The 22,725-nt window shown below is 40.5% G+C and overlaps 2 protein-coding genes and 1 long non-coding RNA gene across 6 annotated transcripts; 1 reads left to right on the forward strand and 2 right to left on the reverse strand.

Moving 5' to 3' along the window:
• Positions 1 to 449: 449 nt before the first annotated feature.
• Positions 450 to 2,468, reverse strand: LOC311024452. The gene is made up of 3 exons (XR_014598305.1): positions 2,349 to 2,468; positions 1,855 to 1,949; positions 450 to 627 (listed from the first exon to the last, which is right to left on the reverse strand). It is a non-coding gene; the product is annotated as an uncharacterized lncRNA (long non-coding RNA).
• Positions 2,469 to 3,488: 1,020 nt separating this feature from the next.
• Positions 3,489 to 13,273, forward strand: azi2 (5-azacytidine induced 2). Of its 4 annotated transcripts, none has more exons than XM_084027841.1 (8): positions 3,489 to 3,638; positions 5,254 to 5,507; positions 6,227 to 6,343; positions 6,513 to 6,618; positions 6,841 to 6,974; positions 7,107 to 7,171; positions 8,424 to 8,548; positions 11,020 to 13,273. In XM_084027841.1, the coding sequence occupies exons 2-8, from the start codon at positions 5,289 to 5,291 to the stop codon at positions 11,460 to 11,462; spliced, it is 1,209 nt and encodes a 402-aa protein (XP_083883967.1). In that variant the 5' UTR covers positions 3,489 to 3,638; positions 5,254 to 5,288; the 3' UTR covers positions 11,463 to 13,273. The 4 variants fall into 4 exon arrangements, with proteins under 4 accessions (XP_083883967.1, XP_083883969.1, XP_083883968.1 ...); XM_084027843.1 differs by having other exon boundaries at positions 11,032 to 13,273; XM_084027842.1 differs by having other exon boundaries at positions 6,513 to 6,612.
• Positions 13,274 to 13,858: 585 nt separating this feature from the next.
• cmc1 (C-x(9)-C motif containing 1) lies at positions 13,859 to 20,589 on the reverse strand. The gene is made up of 4 exons (XM_084027845.1): positions 20,485 to 20,589; positions 19,957 to 20,049; positions 14,766 to 14,856; positions 13,859 to 14,518 (listed from the first exon to the last, which is right to left on the reverse strand). Exons 1-4 carry the CDS (start codon positions 20,501 to 20,503, stop codon positions 14,398 to 14,400), a joined length of 324 nt encoding a protein of 107 aa, XP_083883971.1. The 5' UTR covers positions 20,504 to 20,589; the 3' UTR covers positions 13,859 to 14,397.
• Positions 20,590 to 22,725: the final 2,136 nt, after the last annotated feature.

A 22,725-nucleotide genomic window follows, 5' to 3' on the forward strand; every position in this document is an offset into this window, starting at 1 on the left:
TATTCAATTATAAGATGCCTTCGAGACATTCAGATCCCCAAGTATAACACAGTGAAATAACTAATGCAAAGACATCACCATGGCTGAACAATGGCATTCTAACTTTAACTTGTGATATTCCGATACTGTAGCAATGTCATAAATACAACACTCCAAGTCAACGTCATATCCATATTCTGACAACTTAAACATTGCGCCAAATAAGGCAATTCAAAAATGTCAAAGTAGTATGATCTCTGAAACAAGCAACAATTGAAATAACTCATAATGTCTTGTGTGAACAACTTGAAAAGTAAAATGGTCTTTATTCTCTGTATGACGTGGTGTCATACTGCTTTGTCTCTCTGGACCTACATATGCCAATTGTTAGCCTTTCTCACGTCACTTTAAATCATGTCATTTGTTGGCTCTCTGTCCGCCATCGTTCCCTCTTCCGGTCGCCTGACCTTGTTGACTTTGTGTGATCAAACCACTAAGGTAGCCATCACTCAAGTGGGGTACTGCTCCACCAGTCTGTGAGCTCAGCCTCCTCAGGTCTTCCCTGCTGGCCGCACTCTCAAACCTGAAGCCCCCTATGATCAAGGTCTCACCGTCCTCCTCAATGCTGACATGACAGTCCTGCTGAATCTGTCACAACAACAACAACAACACCACGCATGCTAAGTAACACTGTGCACATTATGCCTGAGCACATTAAATAATGACAAGGCCATTTGTACATGCATTGGTTAAAACTGCCCTGTGCAATATGTCCAGTACACACAATGATGTGTGTGTGTGTGTGTGTGTGTGTGTGTGTGTGTGTGTGTGTGTGTGTGTGTGTGTGTTTGTGTGTGCTTGATTTCTTTCTAATAGAAAGGAGTATTTATGAGCAGTCCTCACTACATAACTGTTTTGCTAGCTTGTTTCCAGACCTCTGAATACGTAACTACATCTAACGTTTTTTTGAGATTCAAAAAGCTTTCAAGAATGGCTGTTTTTCCAGTTGGAGAAACAGCTGAGCCAATTAGTGCCTTTGTAGGTGGGACTGAGGTTTGGAACGTCATCTAACTGGGCCACAGCCAGAATTCAAAGAAGCACGGCAATAAGCATGGATGAAATTGACGCAGCTTTGAAGGCTGCTGTAAATCAACTGACTGAAAGAAAAAGCTCCTAAATCAGAACACCACAAACTGAAGGTATTTCTTTAAAGCAAAGATATTTCTCTCGTCATAGGGCAAAGGTTTTGGAAAAAGTTTTATTTGTTGCCCCCTCTGGTTTACTTCAAGAAATAGGTCAGAAGGATTTAATGCTTAAAGCTGTTTGTCCCTTGATCACTTTGATGGAAACCCATGTAAAAGAAGCTGAGAGGCTCGGCTCCGAGTGCACAGCAACAATTAAATGGTAAAAAAAAAATGTTAAGCAGCTTCTACTGTATGTCAGCTGAAAACGACATTCATGGCAATTCAGTTTGCATCTCACACTGCAGCTGAGTGGGCAAATTAACTGTGTTGCTATGCAACTGTATGGAACTCATGTAGCCTGACCACTTCTGACCTCAGTATTGAGTGAATGAAATAGCCCCTATCTATTGTATGATGTGCATTAAAGACAGGATGAAAATCTCTTAAACAAATACACCTCTCAATCCAATCCATAACATAGGAGCTGCAGCGTCAGTGGGGGAAGAACAAAGACAGAAAAACAAGAAAGAACACAAACACAAACCTCATGAAGCCACATGACCAATACTCCCTAAGGCAGTACTCAAGGCAGTAGTTAAGCTTGAGTAAATTGAAATACTGTGGTCTTGGTCACAGTCACATGGTCCCATGAGGTTCATCTGAGGAATTGCACCCCTGCCCCTATGCGTACCTTTCTGCACCATCTCTGGTCGGAGGGGCCTGTTGATGTACACCAGTCCAGCATTTCCTCTATGTCACACATCAGCAACTGAGCCTTAGACATCACTGCAATGACATACACAAAAAAGATCAGCCACATTACATTTGGTAAACACTTTTACAGGCATGTACATGTTTCAGTTCCAGGGCACAGAGTTATATAATAATAAAATATGAACAACTGTAATGATATGATGCTTATATTGCCTGTTGCTACAGACTGGGAGGTTTGGATTGAGGGGTATCTTTTAAGGAAAGAAAACAATTTACAAGATGGGACACGTTAAAAGTTCAAACTATTGGTTGGAATTTTTATGTAATATTTAAGAACAGCCTGACCATCCAACTCTAGAAAAGAAATTATGTAATTATTAATTGATCAGACTAACTGGTGATTGCCGCAGTCACAGCTGTAACTAAAAACACATCATCTATTGAGGTAACTTAAGGAATTGATGGGCTTACACTCAGAAGTCTTTAAGATGCATATGTTGGGTTCCTCTACACAAGCCATGTCACTGATGTTTGCAGCTTCCTCAGCAGCCAAAGCAGAGTTTGTAGCACACACTGTTGACTCCTGTGGCCTTTAAATGATTAAAACAGCACATTTATGAATTATTTGGCAATACCATGAATATAGGAAACATACATTTTGATAGTGGTGAATATAATAAGTGACAAGCTCCCCAAAACACAATCGACTAAGACCAAGGAATATATATACATACATACCGGTAATCATAAACTCAAAAACATAAACTAACAATGCTTTAATGGTTAACACTTAACTAGCTAGCCACATTATACCTCTGAGCAGAAATAACTGTAACTAAACTAATATGACAAAACCTTTTGTCATATTCAAATAAGATTGTTTAATGTATTCTTCTGCAATTGAGAAAGAAATTAACAGTTATATTTTGGCAGTGTCATTGGAAGGTGACCTTACCTTAGCTTAGCAAGTAAGAATGATTGGCTATGTTAAGCTAGTAATTTAAAGTTAACCTGTCTAACGTTACCAAATGGTAGCGTTAACTTGACAATTAACGTTGACTAGAACCTTAATGGGCAGCTTTTGCAGATGTTGTTAAGAGTAGGTCTTTTCATTCATTTGATTTGATTTGATTGTTGTTTACTGGCCGTTTCTAATAGAAGACTCGTGCCTCACCAACAAATGATGATTACTCCTTGACCTACTCTGGCGCCGCCATCAGGATATCACGTGACGTGACGTTATACACAGGAACGTCAACCTTTAATAGACGTCACCGTATTTAAGAAACGTAACATTAGTAAGTAGGCTCGTAATCCAAGGAGCTTGGAACCGTTTTAAAACTAGACGAGCTTTCCCGTCCTGTCACTCTTTCCTCGGGTCTGTAATGTCAAGTAAACCAGTTTACCGACTGAATCGTTTTTATTGAGGTAAAATAAGAATGTTTATTTTTTTTAAAGCAGCAGAATTCTCTCCTCTTTAACACAATGTCCATTAAATTATCTTCTTCGTAAAAAAAAAATACTAGTATGTCAAGAATAACACGACTCGCTTTTATTTACAGCGTGCGTTTATTGTGAAAGGACCCGAGCAGTCAAGTGACTCCCGGAAGTTTTTGTTTCCACACCTGTCACTTCTGACACGGTGGGAGAGTCCATCCTCGTCCCTTTGTTTTTCTCCGAGAAACAGGTCTTCTTCTTTCGAGAATACATGACAACCCCGTGTGGCCAGCTGAAACTTAATTGAGGAGAGCATTTGACACGGTTAGTGAGGAATGATAGTGGAAAATAATCGACTGCTTTTGCGTCACCTAGCCACAAATAGCCAGAAGACGTTAGCTAAGAGCTAATTTAGCTAACTGTTATCACCGAGAGATCGATCGTCTCGATCGCGGAATCTGTAGAGACATGTCGTATGTTTCTCTCGGTGACCGTCTGTTTTGTGTTATTCATCCTGAAACCTATATTAAAACCGCCTGTCGGTGGGTTTTTGTCGGTTGTCAACAGAGCTCGCGGAAGCTAACGCCATAACGTTAGCATCGTACACAAACGAGAGTCATTGATTGTTTACATCGCGATTGTGGCTGCTTTTAGGTGTCTCTTTGAAGGAACTAAAGCGTCTCCGTTGCTGTCATTTCTCTATTAACCGTTGGATTACAAGGAAAGGACGTTGCTATTCGTGCCTTGTTTTTGGATTCACGTTGACTTTCGTTTTAACTTGCTGGGGTCACTTTCGATTTCATAGCATTTTCCGAGGTCGTCGTTTAAAGCCAGCGGCTCCGCGTTTGTGTTTTTTCTGGGTTTGTAGCGATGGCGTTGATCCGGGAGCACGTACAGTGATTCTCCTGAAACTTATTTTTTCTAAAAGCTTTCGGCCTTCAGTGTTAAAAACTTGGCTCCCCAGTGTTTGCTGCATCATTGCATGCTGACATCATCAACTAGCGTTAGCTGCACTGTCTCTGCTTCCGAGCGAGGAGGCTGCGGAGTTTGGGTTAGTTTGAGGTGACCGACGGTACGTCTGTTTCTGGCAGCTTTGTTTGCTCTTCAATTCTTGCTTTGGATCACTTGGTCTGTGTCAGGGGCCTCTGACAACAGGTCAACTAATTCTCTTTTCTCCTCTGTATGTATTCATATACAGCTACACAGATGGATATGAATATATACAGAGGAGACATTATAGATCAGGCATTTCTTTTAATGCTTTAATGCTTTTTCATTAAAGCAATTAGATATTTGCAAACCTCTACCCACATCTGTATCCTTTCTAATAGTCACATATTTAAGAAAAATAAATAAAATACATATATATATATATTATGTAAAAAAAGATGTTATTGTAAGGCACTGATTCCATCTATATGTGGCTGTGTCTAGACCTTTTGCTAAACGTTTCATGAATTAATGAAGAAACGAAACACACCTGTCGAACAGACATTTGATAAGCCAGTAATGTAATTAAACGAACTAAATAAAAAAACGTTACAACAGAGCAGTTTTTTTCTGGGAGATCGTGTTGAATCAGCCTAAATTCTCTTAGTTGTATTTGTTGAAAATTAGTTGAAATGTCTGTTGCGCACAGGAAGTGTTGTATTACAATTTCCTGCGGTAAGTGTTATCAACCAAACTGCGTTATAGCAGTGGGACACCGTTTGTTTGCAGAATTATCTGTGGGATATGTAGTGCAAAACATAGCGATGGGCAGCCATCCCCCTCACATGTCACAATACAGAAGTCACTAAGCCACTCATCAAGCTAATACACACAAATGCTTTATGATAGTCACTTAATTTGTCAAAATGGTACTACATTTAATTCAGTTATTTCCTTGTCTTTGGCGTTTTATCACTTCTTTATCTTCTTTATCACAATCTACCTTTAGGTCTTCTATCTGCTACAGAGTAGGCCTGTGCAGGCATGGAGGCCCTGGCAGTGGATGATGACATTTGCATCCTTAAACATGAGACGGCCTACACGACTGCTGGTGAGAGTCCTGTGTCGGTGTGTGCCGGCGATGAATCTGTTGCTTCCCACTTCGCCCTGGTCACGGCGTATGAGGACATCAAGAAGAGGCTGAGAGACACAGAGCGAGAGAATACCCTGCTGAAGAAGAGGGTTAAGCAGCTGGAGGATAAGGTACCGATTTAATGAAGTGGGGTGATGGTGGGAGAGAGGCGAGAGATGATAGGCGATAACAACGTCAGCAGAATTAAGTAAAATACCATACTGTTTATCCAGGTGTGTAAAAAGCCAGAAAGCAAGGTTTAGAAAGGATGCGCTATTCACAGAGAGGAATGAAAAACTTTTTTTCACCCTTTTCCAGGACATCAGAATTCTGGACAAAGACAAAATGCCCAGGAAAAAAGTTTAGAAAACTGATTCAACTGCAAAATATTTGCCTCTGGGAGAGTCTGCATGCCAGCATCATTAATATTGTTGGCCTATAGTCAAAGCTATAAAACAATGAGAAATAAATCTGCTCTGTCTAAAAAAAGACAGGGCTTCTGGAAAAGTATGGTATTGCCAGACAATGTGTTGGAGCACTACATTTGGCTCCTGAAATTGGATTTTTTTTTTTTTTAAACAAAGGATCGAGTACAATACAGCGAGAGAGCTATTTAAACATAAAGGGTTGTAATACAAATGGGAGGCTGAAGTGAAAAAGCTGTACATGTGAGCAGAGTTGCTCCTCTAGAGGCGTCTTATTTCTTCTCATCAGTTTTTTCCGGTGCAGCATTTGGACCATCAAGGAAGGATGTGGTGGTAGGAGAGAAACCTTCTTCCACAGATTACGTGAATTAAATGACACTGATCTCTCCTCTCTTCTCTGTATATCTTATCTGTCTCCACTACAGCTTTTCAGACCAGAGGCTCCTCCATCAGAAGGTCCACAGTACGTGAACAAGGCCTTCAGTGCTTACCGAGGTATCTATATAGAGAAGGAGGACCTGCAGTTGGAGCTGAACAAACTGGTGCGTTGACTGATTAATTTGTACTTTCACTCACATTCAAACAGAAACACCAAGCCAATGACGTCATGACATAAACACAGCACAGATGTACCGATCTTGCCCTGGGCTGCCAGAGAGTTTGGTGCATTGGTACAAATGTTGACTTCATTTTGCTCTCTTTCCCTGTCAGAAAAAGGAGAAGAGTGATAGTGAGAGGCTGCTGACGGAGCAGCTCCAGGCCAAAGAGTTGGAGCTGCTTCAGCTAAGGACTGAGATGGAGACCAGCCAAGGTACAGGTAGAGCACACAGGGTCGCCTTCTACTCTGTATATCAGCCGAGGAGCACCTCATACTTCCTCCTGGTATCTTCTTTCTTATCCGTACTCTAGTTACTAGGGGCTTTGATCAAGACATTTACACACAAAACCTCTGATAAAAACATAGAATATGTATACACGCAAATATATGAATTTATACTGGATGGAAAAAGCATTTTCAACTTCCATTGTGTGTGTCCAGTGATGAAGAGCCTGAACAGCCCTCACGACTACTGGCAGGTGGACAGTGTCACTACTGATCTGAAAATCCACAAACTGCAGGAGGAGCTTGAGAAGGTGACACTGGAAAACAGCAGACTGCTGGAGAGAAGTGGGGTAAGTGAAGGCGGGGAAAAAGTGTTTCAGGGCGGGTGGGTGGGTGAGTGGGGGTGGGGTCAGAGAAAATATGGGGTAAGATAAGAGTGACTGGAGAGAGCAGCAATTTTGCATAACGTTCCTCTCTTTTAGGAGGAACCCCATGGCCTTAATGGACCGGACTTGGACCAGACATGTGAGGCAAAGTACAATGCAAGGTAAAACTATACCTTGAATACCATTTAAGGGTGGCAGTTACATCCTAAAAAATAAGTCACACATCATTTAGCTATTTGTTCTGGCTCGAAAAGAAACATGCTTGGGACAAATGGCAGGAGAGAGATTCCACTGGTAAAATGGGAATATTGTTACACACAGGATGTGATGAAATGGTGCCTGCTGGTGTTGTAATTGTCCCCTTTGGCCACTAGAGGAGGGTGCAGCTTCATACATTTTAAGTCTGCATAATAGCTGATGATACGCAGATAACCTGAACTCATGATCAACGCCAGTTAAACCCGTAACACTTGTGTCCATTATAAATTGTTCAAATTTGCACTCCAGTGTTGATGTATGTGAGGTCTATAGCATATGGAATTGCCAAGCACCTCCTTTTTCCAGTGGAGATAATCTGCTTTAAATTAGCATCTCCGCGTATTGCATGAAAAATAAATTCTATTAGTGGTGCATTTTAAATGCTTCACGTCTCAGCAGTTTTCATATGGTGTTACATGGTGTTTAGCAGCAGAAAACCTTTAGTTTTTCCCTTCGTGGTTTTTATTTATTTATTTTTTGCTGTTTCAGGCAGGTGTTTGAAGTTGACACTAAGTGTTGATGAGATCCTATATTTTTACATAAGGTGTGGATAGGACAGTTTGTAGGTGTTGCACTGTTTTTGCTTTGTAATGCAGCTGATGTCTCTGGGTGGTTTAGAATTTAATCCGTCATCCTTTTTGTGTCAAGAAAAGGCGTTGTTAGTGTAGGTATATTTATTTCTTTGCAAGTCAATGAAATTTTGCCTAAATGTGCTTTATAATGGTAAGTGAATATGCTCATAATCAGCACAAATGTGTCAGCAAAGTAACAAAGAATATAGCAGAATTACCGTTGTCACAAAGAAACACATTTTTGCAGAATACATTAGGTTGGTATGATTATATATCCTTGACCAAACTAAAGGTTATTTTGTACAATTACCCTTTCCTTAAACTCAAGGAATATGAATATATACTGTATATATATTGAGTTTAAGGAAAGGATAATCGGTACAAAATAACCTTTTTGGGTAAGTACAATATTATCGAGGCTACTTTAAAGATACTCCATTCAAAGCATTATCCGTATGCCGCACAGCTTATCATCTTTACTACAACAATATTTTCTGACCGTTGGATGTTAACCCTAACCCACGGGAAAAGAAAAGCACGAAAAAACCGAAATGTTAAAATGAAACATTGTGTTCTGCTAAAGGGAGAGGAGCATGCAGCAGACGTACGAGGTTATGTGCTGCGAGGTCACTCGTCTCCAGTCAGAGCTGAAGCACCAAACGGGCCTGATTAGAAAACTCAGGCCACTCCTCAGCGAGACAAGACAAGGTGAGACGCACACAAACACATACTCAGGGTGGTGACGTGTTGCTTTTTCACATCTCGTCAGCTCCAGCATATAGAGCATAGGGAGCGTCATGTGTCCCCTATATACCCTGATAGCAATTTCTCACAGGTTACCACTTAGTTGCAGCGAGTCCAGCCTTGATTTTTTTTTCCTCAGGTAACTCTTGCCTAATATAAAAAATGAGACACACACAGACGTGTCATATTCATAAATGCACTTGTACCTGTACTTCTGCATCTGGCCTGATTGTACTGGACACATTGAGGAGCTCTCATCTCTAGAGAAGCTGTCTGGACCCCCACTTAAAAATGAAAACTAAACTTTGTATAGTTTGTGTAATGCTTTTGAAGAGGCTGTCAGTTTGAAAGCAACATACATATTGCATTGGACAATACTGGAAAATGAATAACAAGCAGAGAGCGACACAATAGAAATATGAATTTGAAAACTATATAGACTCACCACACTGGGATTTGAACCAACCTGAAGGGGTGAAATACACATTACGAACAAGTGTTGACATATTAAACCATTCTGACATTTGAAAATGTGTCTTTAACCCAAGTGTCAAGTAGTGTCAGATTTATGTGCACTTCAAGTAAACAAAGCAGACGTGGGGGGGAGGGGGGGTGTAACTATTGCCTCTCCTGTTAAGAGAAGGCTTTTCTGAGAAGAAGTACTACTTACAGAGAAGATTTCTCCCGCTGCTCCTTGTTGCAATTTGTATAAGAGTGTGATAAGACTGTGGATATCATCGAAGTACTTAAAACACTTTGATCAAGGACATCATGAAATAGTCCGTTCCGCCTCTCCCCTCCCTCTGTGATGTATTCTAACCTAGGAGTGATTACCTCTGTTGTCGATTCCCTCGGAGTGTCAGGAGAGGAGACTAGGAGTAGGAGGTGAAAATTAGAACGAAATATTGCAAGAAAATAAATCTGGGCCTATTTATTCCGCTGAATAACAGTGTAATCCTGTAACTTAGATGAGACAGATGGAGGAATAGAAAGAAGGAGTGGCAAAGAAAGGGAGAGATGAAGGGGGGGTGAGCTATGTATTTATTCAGTCATATTGTGCATCTGTATTCTTCTAATGTTCCTCCTTTGGAATCACTTTTATTCAAATCTTAGACTCAGGAGACCCTCTCGTGGAAAGTAGCGGGGAGGGATGGATGGATAGATGATGTGTGGATGGAGGGAGGAAGGGGCAAAAAGCGGGAGGAGATACTCAATTAAACTTTATTATTCGCTCAAAATGATGATTTGATAGCAACGCAATGGTGTGTTTGTGTCTGTGTGAGATTAGAATATTTTGTTATATTGATATGCTTTGTGTGGAATATAAGCGTGGATTACTTTATGCATAGGTTTGTTTGCTTAGTTCTTGTGAACAAAACTTAATTATTATTGTGGATGTTTACTGATGCACAGGCAGTGATATTAACATAGCGTAGAGGTTTTATTGTACAATATGCAACCTGCTCCGCACAATTGTTTTTCTCTGTTTTTGCACAGTGAAGCCTAATATCTACTGAGGGATCAAAAGGTTTGTTGAATGCACCTTGGAATTCTCCAATCTCTTTAGACATTTAAATTTAATCCAGGTGTAAATAAGTACAGGAATAAGTACAGAGGTGCAATCGTGGTGCCAAACACAAAGGGAGACGTTCCAGCAGTTGGAGGAAAGACCTGATGGCTTCATTTATGCTGCCAGCTGCATTTTACAGACATGATGTAGTTAAAAGAATAAAGCGTATTCACACACTTCTCACCACCTTATACATATTGTACAACATCAATCACATCTGAAGTCTTATCAGAATAAGCATGTCATTTATTTGGTCTCTGTCTACTGAGAAGTGAATGTTCATTGATATCCATTTCTGACATACAGATTTTAATACTGCAGATATGTCTACTAAATTCAGTAATTAATTCCCATTGTCATCTCTTCAGGCAAAAAGAATACATTGCTTTCAATTATCCTTCAGTACATCACACCCATAATCTTTTGTGCTCTATCAATGTGTTTACAGTTGCAGTTGAAGTGCACTCAAATTGAACTGTATGCCAAATATTAAGGTAGTGAAAAGCTTTTTTTCATTTTTCATTCTATCTTTTCAGCCATACAATAACTTTGTCTAAATAAAACAATGTATACGACTTAATAACATGTATTCTTTGATCACGTTGCCTGATTAAAATCTAAGTAAAAAAGCACCGAGAATCTGATGGACAACGGACAGGTTTCAGTAGTCCACCTGATTGATTCTGTCATTTCTTCTTGCCCTCTGTGTCACCATGTCCCCATATCATGACAATGAAATTAGTATTAATGATATTACCAATAAGAAGGAAACTACATCCAATTTTTCTGCTCTCATCTTCCGTCTATCCTTCACTTTGTGTCCCCCCTTCTGTCCTCCCACCCCTCTGTCTGTCTCTCGCTATAGCTGCCTCAACAGTTCCAGTCCAGTGTCTGGACGACGTGGAAAAGAACAACAACCACACAGTTCCTCGGGTGTCAGTGCCTCGCCCCCCTAGTGCCCCCCCACTCCCCTCATGCTCCGGCCGCCCCTGCCCCCCCGTCGGCGGGCCGTCATGCACCCTGCTGCCGGACAGTCTGAGGGAGGACTGCTGGTACAATGGGCCCTGGCCCTCCCAGAGCTGTTCAGGGGAGGCGTTGGTTGGCAGCGACACCTGCTCCGTCGTCCTGCCCCCTCCTCCCCTGAACCAGGCCTCTCTGGATGACAGCTCCCGTTCCTTCCCCAGCCCCCCCAAACCCAGTGATGCCATGTTCTGGGAGGGACACTCCACTGCATCCAACTCCTCACCCTCAATTGGAAACTGCAGTCCCAGGAGCCCCCCCAATGCCGGGTGGGCTAAGCCCTATTGAGAGGAACTTCAACGGGAGAATAGATGATTAAATAGAGCGCGTATCAGATGGAAACTAAATGAGTGGATGACCGAATGGACTTTGCGACCCTGCCACATAGCTACCACCTAACCTGCCTTAAGTTGATAAGACCACTCCTCTGGGCTGGACTGCACTGGACCTGCTGGTTGTGGGAACTAATTGAGTCCAGAGGAGGCCTTTTTTTGAGGTAAAGACTCTGTGAACTCAGTACTCTGTTATCTCTGCACACCGCATCGGTGAACATATCGGACTTTGCAGAAGAGCATTTGGTGAGAGAACCTCATCAGAATAGTTTGCCGGTGTGTATGTGTCCTTGTATGCACATGCGTTAAGTGTGTGCAAGCTCACATACGAGCGCTTTTATTTCAGCGTGTGCATAAACACACATCAAACAGAGTGTGCCTGTGTGTGCAGATCAGTGTGTGGGCATCTTTCGCCTGCCCGTGTCTGTATATCATCATAATAAGCCTGATGGGGCTCAGAGGGCCTCTTCCTCCATTCATTAGGGCCAGTGATCACTGGGGCCACGGCATTGTACTAGAATTTGTAAACCTCTACTCCCTCCAATGCAAGTCTTTTTACATATGATCGCTGTAAAGTATACAAGGTATGTAGTCCCACGTGTCTCTCGATCGTGTGAAGGAGATGTGTAGGTATGAGGACTTGATGTGATTGTTTTTGTACTGTGATGAAGACAGAAACCGTAAACCGTTGGGTAATCACATTTTTTGCTGAACATTTTAACAGCTACCAAATGGCATCTTTTTTTCTTTTTGCTCAAAATTGTTATTTTCTTTCAAAGTATTCAAATGGATTAATATCAAAGTAGGCTGTCAATCTTCCGATGCTTACCAAATCATTTTTGATAAGATATTGCCTTCATGAGTAGCATAAAAATAATTTAAATCTAAAAAAAATGTATTCCTTTCTGAAATAAAACACTGCACCCTCACTGGCACCAGAGAAATCTCAAAACTCAAGCAAGCCTTGTTAAACCTGCCTGTTATCACATATTCAATCCTCCAAGAACTACTGTCAGACTATAACTGTTGTTGTTTTCTTTGCGTTGTAGGGACATGTAATTTTTTAATTTGAAGGACTCGTGGAAAAAAGGCTTCACACGCTCCCTTGTATTAGAAATCCTGATTAAGTTGGAGACCCGATTAGGTTCATGGAGATTTTGAATTATAGGAAATGTATCTAAACTCTGTACTGTGCTGATGTTAATCTATGATGCATTCGTTTTGCGGTATGAGGGAGGGACGTTTCGGTTTCTCTTTTTAAGTCAGATGAGTATAAACAACTGAAGGATGTACAAAAGTAGAATACAAAGATATTAGGTGGAAGGAATGTGCATATCTGTATAAATGTATATGGTGGGCTTCAGTACTCTGCCAAACGCGGTTTTGCACTCAAAACCATAGTTTTTTTTTTTTCCTCCCCCACCCTCGAGGCCTCTGATGTGTATAAGAACTGTTTAATGGTGGCAAGACAACGATATAAACCTGATAAAATGTAAGCTGTGACTTGACAAATAGGTGCACAAAGCACAAAGGCCCGTGGTTGTTGAAAAGACTTTGTTTTTTTTCCCCATTTTCTTCAGTCTGTTTCATAACTGTGGTCGTTTTGTTCATTTTTAAGAAATGTTATTTTACAGCAGTAGTTTCATACTTGTGTAAACGATTTGCAAACCAAAATGCAATGTACAGTAGATATGGATTATATTTTAGATTTACTGCACTTCAGACTGTTTGTAAATATGATCAATTAAACAAAGGAAAGGAAATAACTGTGTGAGGTTGCTTTGTGTCTTTAGCAATGTCGTTTCGATCTAATAAAAGAGGCGTTGGCGTATCAAGGTGCTAAACAGTTAAACCCAGCGTTTGTCCCTGTCAACATTTTTTACACTTAATGTCACAAACTGCAACAGAACAATTCCTACTGTCCATTAAAAGGCAACCATACTACTGCTGAAACAATTGATCAACTAGGTGAATTTCAGATTTGATCCACTAATGGTTTGAGTCACATATACATTAAAAATGAGTGGCCACCTACTACCTCACTGCCTTTTTCACGCCTAAATACTAAGTGATCAAACGTAAGGCCAACCAAACAGTTGTGGAGTCAAGTCAGCGGTCAACAACAAGAGGGGAGATAACTTTACATCATATTATGCAAGACAAGGATACCAGTGTTGGTTCATTGGAAATACGGATATAGAACAAAGAACACGTGAGGTTTTCAACAGTGTAAACGATGTCCAAACCTCTATGAAATAAATGTCATTCATCATGACATGCATTTGAATTATGGTTTCTCCAACAAAATACATTCATGTTTTGTCTAATTTAGTAATAAACCACACTGATTACTGCCATTTTATATTTTTATTTACAATGTCTCATGTTCACATATTGTTTAAGTGCTTAGTGGCCAAGCAAAGGCAAACACCAGACTATTCATTACCACTGTCATGTCATTACTGTGCTGTCACTACATCAAATATACACACGACAAAGTGTTTCAGATATTGAGCATCCCTTAACTGCACATCTGCAAAGCTGAAGCTCTAATGAAGTTCATCCAGGTTTTACGTACAGGTGACTGTATGATCGGATCATTCTGTATACTACCAATCAATTAGCTCATTGGTAAATGTAATATAAATGCGGCAGGAGGAAGGTCATTCTGGCAGAGGGCATTTTTCAAATATACAGAACAAAGAAAAACATTTTGATTAAATACCACTCTCACTCCACACATTTAAATACAATGCACAGCCTTCTGCCTTTCAGAGGAATGAATCCCACCAGATGACCATGTATCATGGCCATGCAGGACTTAGTGTTGGTTCTTACCAGAGCCTCACACTCCACACTTTCGAAGGACAGTTGTTTGGGTGTCATTTTCATTACATGCTTGTTGGAAGTTTTTGTTTCCTGTTCTTTGTTGCGATTCCTGTCCTCTCAAACTCCAGTTTCTCTTGGATGTACTCCTGCTTACACTGTTCAAAGAACACAGGATCCCTGTAGCTGGTGGGAGACAGGAGGTAGAGTCTTTATTTTACAGAATTTATGTAGCCTCATATTACTCACGTTAATGGTAATTATATGGTTTTGAGACTACTGAGACTTGACAAACGGTTGAAAGTGTCAGCGAGGCTGACTGAGAGTGTGGGTAAGACCATGTAGAAGATCTTGGTGGGATAATGTGGTGCAATAACACACCTTACTGTGTGAGTGCTGCAGAGTGTTGCAGAGGAAATTGCAAAATACTCACTGTATCGTCAGGCATTCCTTCAGTGCTGCGTTCTCCTCTCGACACTTAAACACCATGAAGAAACCAGCGTCTTTACAGCAGTGGTTGAAGGCTGCAGGGAGGTGCAGAAGGAAGGTGGTAGAGAGGGGGCCAAATAAAAAAAGAGGAACAGGTTTAATGTCTATAACAGCCTCAAACATAAAGGCATTAATAGAACATTTAATAGAACATTTTTCAAATATATTAACATCCTACCTTTCACCTTATTAATATTAGTACAAGCACAGAAAAGAAGACAAGTAGTCACAAGCTAAGCAAGATGGGCCTCATCTTAGCACTCCACCACAAGAAGGTTCATACAAGGACCAACTGAGCTGTAAGGGCCAGAGTGGTTGTATCGGTGGTCGCCCAGGTTCCACATTGGCACTGTAACCTACCATTTACATCAACAGGGACGTACCTCCATGAATTAAATATAGGCACCGTTTAATTCCTTCCTGACTGACAGGGGTGGTTAACAAAGTAGATATGTCTCCTTGTACGATGGTCGAGGTCTCACACAAACTATGCGCATCCCAGCTTATAAATAGCATGTGGTAACGTACATTTGGCCTCCTTGACCTTCATGTCGTTAGCCTGCCATTCTGCACTGGTGATTCACTCCATAGACCCAGGTTTCATTTCTGGATTTTGCTTGCAGGTTGTGTGTTGTTGGAGTTTGTCATGCTACCTGGGACTTTATGATCAGAGTGGAATGTGTTGCCCTCTAAGGCTGTGGCTGACATGCTATCCTACGTCCAGTTAGGCAATTTCTTTGGGCCAAAAAGCTAAATGTAGCACAGAAAACAGTCAAGTCAGACTTCAATGGCCGAGGGTCATGAGTGTAGCCCCAACACAGCGTTCCAGGAAATAGTGCACCTGCATTAGCTAACTCCATAGTCCTGGCAACACAACCAGGCTGCTGCAGGCAGTGGCGTCGGCCCTGAAATTAGCAACCTCCTCATCACGACGCCAGCAAATACCACTGAGTACCACCTGGCTGAGAGGTCTACTTTACTACTACATTGCCTTTGATGCCCCTGATACCGCTGCACAGGGTGTGTATCATGGGGTTCTCCCTCTTTAAACAATGGCCACATTGACGGAAGGCTGGTTAGTGTACATTATTGGAAGGTGCCGGTTCTGTGTGTCACCAGGAGAGGTGACATATCATTTTGGTACCAAGGATCCTATCCCCTAGCCATGTTAATCAGGCCATAAAACTGGGGGCATCCTCCCCCACTTAGATCCGAGGGCCAAATTGTTGTGTCCACTTTCGACGTTGCGATTGTATATTGAAGCAGTGCAGAGCTTTAGGAGCTCAGAGCAGATGTTTGTCTGCTACAATGGAAGGCAAAGGCAGATGAGCATTGTCTGAACAAAGGCTCTGCACTGTCGTGCTGTTAAAACACTCAAAAGATGTTTATGCCCCCTCAAATTAATGTTGTGTCATTCTACCAGGGATGTGGCGACATCCTGAGCAACAATGAGGGGTGTCACTATCAGAGATCTGTGCAGCAGTATACGTCACATCGTGAAACCCTTACAATTTGTAGAAATTCTCCAAATGATTGCAATTTTTGTATAGATGTTAATGAACTAAAACCATGTTTAAAGGGCAAAAGTGCCATTAATTGTCAGACAGTTCAAACCCAATTCTCCAAATGTTTAACAATTGATAACTGTCAATTTCCACCAGCTCATCCCAGTCACTGTCCCCCATGCAGGCTGCATGTCATCTATACAATTGGAATAAAAATTGTCTAACGAAGTGAGCCCAAAATTGTAATAAATCTGTTTGTCAACAGAGATGCAAAAGAAAAGCCCTTTCACTAAGCTGCATCAGTGGCGTTGTGCCCTGGCTAGTGGTGTATTCCAGTTTAAATGCGCAAGGTCCTTGTTGTAAACAAGGTGTTGAAGACTCTTCACCTTGTTAACAAGCTCTTTCTCAAGGATTTAATTAAAAACACTGCTCTCCCATGTCCCCTTTCAAACCACTGACATCATAAATACCTTTATCAGTGGCATCAGTATGGTTATCACACAGACACTTTCATCAGGATGCAGATGTGAAAAAAGCAAGTGCAAAACCAATTTAGAGAAGCAGAACAGTGCGACTAATCTAATCAGCAAACGCCTCATCCCTGTCCCATGGTACTAATAAAGGCTGCAGAGGGTTGCCGTACTGATGCACAAAAGGCAAATCTATGAGATGAGCTTTATGTCAGAAAAGGCCCTCCGAAAGAAAGGTGTGATGCCACCTTCAATTTGGGCTATTTTGTTTGCCATTTTTAAAGATGCAGAAGTGTAGTTTGGCAGTTAGTAGAAAGCAGAAGCTAGGGGCGTGAACGTTTAGAGAGACATGGACCTTTAGAGGAAGATAAAAATACATAATTAGTTCGAACAGACAATAAATGTCAGGATTTGAGTAAGATGTATGACACACAATATATATCATTGCAATAAATGATCAGCCAATAATGGCAAATTATTACCATTGTTACTATTATCATTAAGATAATGAAGTTATCAAAAGAGAGGGTAAGTCAAAGAGAAAGTGATTGTGTGCTCACAGTCAGAAACACGTTGGTATACACTGGTTCACAGGAAAAAACACCTCAGTCTGGCCATCTGTGGTCAGAAAGCGGATGCATCAAAAGGCGCATTTAGTCACTTGCTCTAACAAAACCACAACAGTGACAGTAAAAGGAGGGCATCTAATTAGTGGAGGTATTTTGCAAGCGGTAACATTCTCAGTGGCATCGCAGCTGCAGAGAGTGCAGGTCGCTTGCTTAGTATAGTTCTCAATCAACTCCATCAAGTACCTCCAAAAGCATGATGCCGAAGAATGACAATTTCTTAAGATAATTTATCAAGTTGCTGCCGGTGCACAATTTATTATTTGAATAATTAAAAAAATGAATTACATTAATATACATGTAATTTACCAATTTATGAAAGCAATGTAAGTCAGGCCCGACATAAAAGAATGACCCCAGTCACGTCTCTCTACACAGTGAGGCACACAGCTTGCAACACTGGTATCGGAAAGGTTGGTAGCTTTCTGCAAGTCAAAGTCAAAATATCAGTCAAGTGGTTGTTTATTGAGTAGGTGGGCTGTTAACTTTAAATGATTAATTGTGAAAGACATGTTGGAGTACTGACATGTATCATCAATTGAAAAGGAAAAATCACACCAGTAGAACAAAGCCTACAATATACAAATGTGGGTTGTTTTGAGGCACATATGCACTCGCAGATCACACAGGAATACAAAGTACTAGATTGGGGTTGTGTTTTTTTTTTTTTTTTTTTGTAAAACACAATGATAGACACACATGTGGGAGCCAGTGCATACAGAAACACACAGAATGAAATAATAGAGGGCGGACACGGAGGTGTGAAAATGAGTGGGAACGAGAAGCTGGTAATGTGAGGGGGGGTTTCCACTACCCTCGCAGCTACCTTCTGTCCCATCACCTTAGGCTGCATGTGCACCGACTCCCCGTGTGAGCAGTACACACTGTGGGCTCATACAGGCTGTCAAGATTTCACAAAACCACATAACCTATCCATTATCCGGCTGACATGCTGCTGCAGTAGACGGGGCATATGTGAGCAAAGCTACAGCCAGCATTTCCATGCAGATGAAATGGCAATTGGTGTCATGCCAACTGGTCTGGTCCTCAATTAAGAGTAATTAAAAAGGACTCAACAAGCAGGTGTTTAAGGTGGTCAAAAGATTAAAAAGATACAGGGTTAGAAGAAAGTCCATAGATATTAAATAAGCCTCCAACCCAACAAATGTAGTGTTGCAGATTATGATATAAAGGTCTCACAATTTTACCAAAAAACATGAAATTACTATTTGAAAATACATACATCGCTGGAGCCAAAGTCTGGAGTCTGTTATATTGCATCTGTATTAAATAACGTTGTGGAGTCACACAGTCAGAAAAAAGTGTGAATAGGCTATTATAAGCAGACTTTCAGCCAAATGCTGAAGACTCCAATCTAAAAGGAGAAGTTAAGCCATAACAAAATGAAACATTGATCAACGTAAAATGTGGGTTTTTCTAAAATGCTGATTACATTTTTAGGCATTTCTTATTTATCAGCCTTCGATAATGTAGAATCTCTTCTAATTTCTCTGGAGGTAAAACGTTGACTATAAGACTGAACAGAATTGGAGGGTGGCAGTATCCTATTGTGATGCTTTACTGTAATGAGAACTGAATATTTTTATACAATAATCTTAAGTGATCCCAATGGGGGAATAGATACATTTTCCTGTCTTCCTACAATGACTGTGCACTAAACCCACTGTTCTCTCATGCTGAGTTTAATGATGCTTTGGTAGTACACATGTCCAACCTTAAATTAACAATTACCGGTAGTACTGTCAGAATATTTATACTTGACCTTTTCTTCAAATTTTGTTTTCTAGAAAACACAAGGATTTTCAGATTGCAGGGTTTTTCATTTATAATATAACAGCACAATTATTAAACATTCATGAGGCTTATAGTGTTGAAAAAACTTTGTTGAAAAAACAGGCATCTGTTGACTCATGTTGGAGGCTGTAGTTCATGGAGCTGCTGAATTGAACTGAGAGGTGTTTCTAATGTTTCATCTACTATGAATTGGGATTTTTCACAGCAGACATTTTGACTTAGTAGGAAAAGCACAGATGTTGGGTGGACAGAACGTTTCCTCAACATAACTTCATTATGTCCAGATATTAAAATGATTAGTTGACAGAGGGTTTTAAGATGACAACAGGTGAAAAAACATTGCATTGTCTCTGGTTTTATAACAAATGAATGCAGGCCTAGTGAAGGATCGCAGAGCCTTACTGAAGACCAAATATAGTTGTGAATATAACCCTGACACCACAGGCCTGACAAAAAAAATCATTGTTCATTAAAGATTAATACCGATCTGTCATGGCAGGAATAGCACAGGGGTTGTTGATTGAAATCAAAATAGTGTCATAGTGAGCTTTTTTAGGTGGAAACCACACACATATTTAATCCAAGTACAACATTTAAGGGAATGTTTTTAATTTCTTGCAAAACCAGACAGAAGAAGATAATAGCTGAGCTTCTTCTTATCTATACCTCGTTTTACTATGAATTTGGACAGGATGTGCTTAACAGTAGGACACACACACCTTCAACTTTCTGCGCACAGCGCTCCTTGGCTTTCTCCCTCATCATTTTGGGGATGAGGACATCTTTCTCCACGTGCCTCAGGTGGATCTCCTCTGAGAAAGCAGGGCAAACAAAAAGGTGAGCCATAAAGAAAGGTGGCCATCATCGTCATTAGTCTCCGTGCGTATCTCTCTTAAGTCCACCACGCGTGACTTTAGCTTCCGTAACGTCCCACATGAGAGACGCATTCTGGGGCTTCAACATCACTGCTGCCCGCTTCAGAGCACCGGACAGCGTGCAGTGCTTTTAGAGTCACATTCTAAACAATTAAGGAAGACGCTGAACGTGTAGGAACCATTTATTATTTCAACATTACGTAGAGCTAGCCGCTTTAGTGTATTTGCGCTAGCTAACTTTAGCCACACGAGCAAACATAACATTGAGTAACGTTTATAACGTGTATAAAGAGCGACGTAACCTGGATATTCGGCTCACGTTGCGTCGTGGAAAACACTGTATGCGTAGAAAAGTGCAGAGATGTTTAATACCTGCGTTAGAAGCCTCCATTGTGGCGATGGTTCTCAAAACATTACAAAACTGCACCAATGTGACCTCGCTCGCGTACAATCAAAATACTTCCGCTGACGTAGTCAGGCGGTGTAAGAAACTACAAATCCCAGAGTCGTACACGGACTACACCTTGGCTAGAGAAAAGAAAGAAAGGAGTTTTACCCCCTTTGCCATTGACATTACACACACAATACAACAATAAAAAACAATAATAATTATAAGGATGATAATAATAATAAATTCGATGTTTTAATTGCAATTCCATAGCAAGGTCTTTGTTGTGAAATATGTTAAATGTTGAATTGTCCAAGCTAATGTGCATTTAGTGAAGACCAGCGTTTTCTTGCATTTACCATTATGACATTACTTTTACTTATCATGAAGTTATTGTATAAATCCCTTGCTAATGTCAATGTGACTGATCAGGCAGAAACTGTCAGCTATGAATTATTAGCTTTAGTTTTACAAGATTGAATTAATGACTGAATGCCAGAATAACATTTTCTTCATTATTTCTACATTCACGTGCAAAGAATACACAATAAATACAAATTTAAAAAGCATCTGTTATTTGGACCACCTGTCAAGAACGGTGGTAGTGTACTCCACTGAAAGTACATCAACATCCAACCACAATGTTGCCTTCACCACAGACTGCATATTGTGCACAGCATGCCTGACCACAGTCCGTTGTGTGGCGGACTGGCTGTCTAGATCCCATGCTTGGAGGCTCCACCTGTTCAGTAAAAGTGACAGGTATACACTCATAAACAAACACACACACTCACACACACACGAAAACACCTTGAAGCAAAAGGCAAGCTTCACACATACTGTTACACTATAGATAAGCAATAAGCGTGAGCTACCCACCTCCACAAACCACATAAGCACCCAGTGCGCCTTCACAACTCACACTCACCCACACACACCACCAGCAGAGGGGATATTGTGATTGCCTTGCCTGTCTGCATCAAGTTCTCACGGCTCTCTGACCTTACAACGCTAAAGCTGACACTTCGTCTCTGTGGAGGAGCACATTCTTTTCATCTACAAATCAAAGGCAAGAAAGACAAAAAATGAGTTCTACAAGAAGGGGAAAAAAGACTTAACTAACCACAGGCCATCACCTGTATGAACTGCATGCATTTATTATGTTGCTGGGTTTTTGTTTTTTTCTTTACCCCAGACGTAGACACATAAAGCAGATGGACACACACATTTCCAAGCCCACCGAAAAATCTCACAGACAACACACGCTTCTGTTTCTAAGTCTCCTGACACCAGGTGGGCATCTGCAGATTTTAATATCAGCAGATCTTTCCAAAGCCCAGTACTATAGCCAAGTTTCTACAACAGGGCCAAGTGGAACACATGCGAATGACTGCACAACCACTGAACCAAATCTGAGAAAAAAAATGATGTATCTCTTCACTACACTACTACTACAAAATATATATATATATATATATTTGTAATGTTTCATCCTGCAAGAACGTGTCCATTCAAAAATAAAATTGCTTGGCCACCATACAAATTGAAACCATAAGAATTTTCTCTATCCGTAATATTGACAAATCAGATACAGTTTGTTGTAACTATGTATCTCCATATACATAAATATGTAGATATTGTATATTGTGCTTTTGATCAAATTATTAAAATAAGAAATGAAGAGCAGAGGCCAAATATCAATGTCTATGGATGAGGAGGAAATATATTACAATGGAAATAAGAGCACGTCATCTCCTTCTTGGTTAGAAAGAAAATCTGACACTTTGATGATGATAAATATTTTTTTTCCCTTTCAAGTTTTTCCAATTCAAATTAATAAAAGCATTTATTTGAACTAAGTGGTATGATCAAACTAATCAATTAGATTAGCTACAGAGTAATATAATTACAGATAATAATGCAACACACAGTATGTGTTTAATCTCTAATTTCAAACCATTCCTATTCTTCATCAGCAAAAATAACTAAATCATTGCAGGTTTGGGAATCAAAATATCACGGCGTACTTTATAACTGAGTCCTCGTTTTTTTTCCTGACAGTGTTGCCTGCTATACTGAACTGTTATGCTCACCCTTACTCAAAGAGAACAAACCTTTATCTTCCCTTATATTCTTTTTTGAAGTGTGAACTCTCTTTGGGTTTTATATTTACGTTGTTAAACCAAAGTTAAAGAACAAGAGAGCCAAAAGGCAAAAGTCCAACA

Source organism: Eutrigla gurnardus (assembly GCF_963514095.1).
Source record: "Eutrigla gurnardus genome assembly, chromosome: 14".
Taxonomy (NCBI): Eukaryota; Metazoa; Chordata; class Actinopteri; order Perciformes; family Triglidae; genus Eutrigla; species Eutrigla gurnardus.

Bases quoted from the DNA above. Each gene is read 5' to 3' on its own strand.
- azi2 (XM_084027841.1), top strand. From the start codon at position 5,289: ATGGAGGCCCTGGCAGTGGATGATGACATTTGCATCCTTAAACATGAG. The intron at 6,344-6,512 runs GTGCGTTGACTG...TTTCCCTGTCAG, and splicing joins AGTTGGAGCTGAACAAACTG to AAAAAGGAGAAGAGTGATAG. The intron at 7,172-8,423 runs GTAAAACTATAC...GTTCTGCTAAAG, and splicing joins GAGGCAAAGTACAATGCAAG to GGAGAGGAGCATGCAGCAGA.
- cmc1 (XM_084027845.1), bottom strand. The intron at 14,857-19,956 runs GTGTGTGTGTCC...ACCTCCCTGCAG, and splicing joins CTGTGCGCAGAAAGTTGAAG to CCTTCAACCACTGCTGTAAA. The intron at 14,519-14,765 runs GTGAGTATTTTG...GTCTCCCACCAG, and splicing joins AAGGAATGCCTGACGATACA to CTACAGGGATCCTGTGTTCT.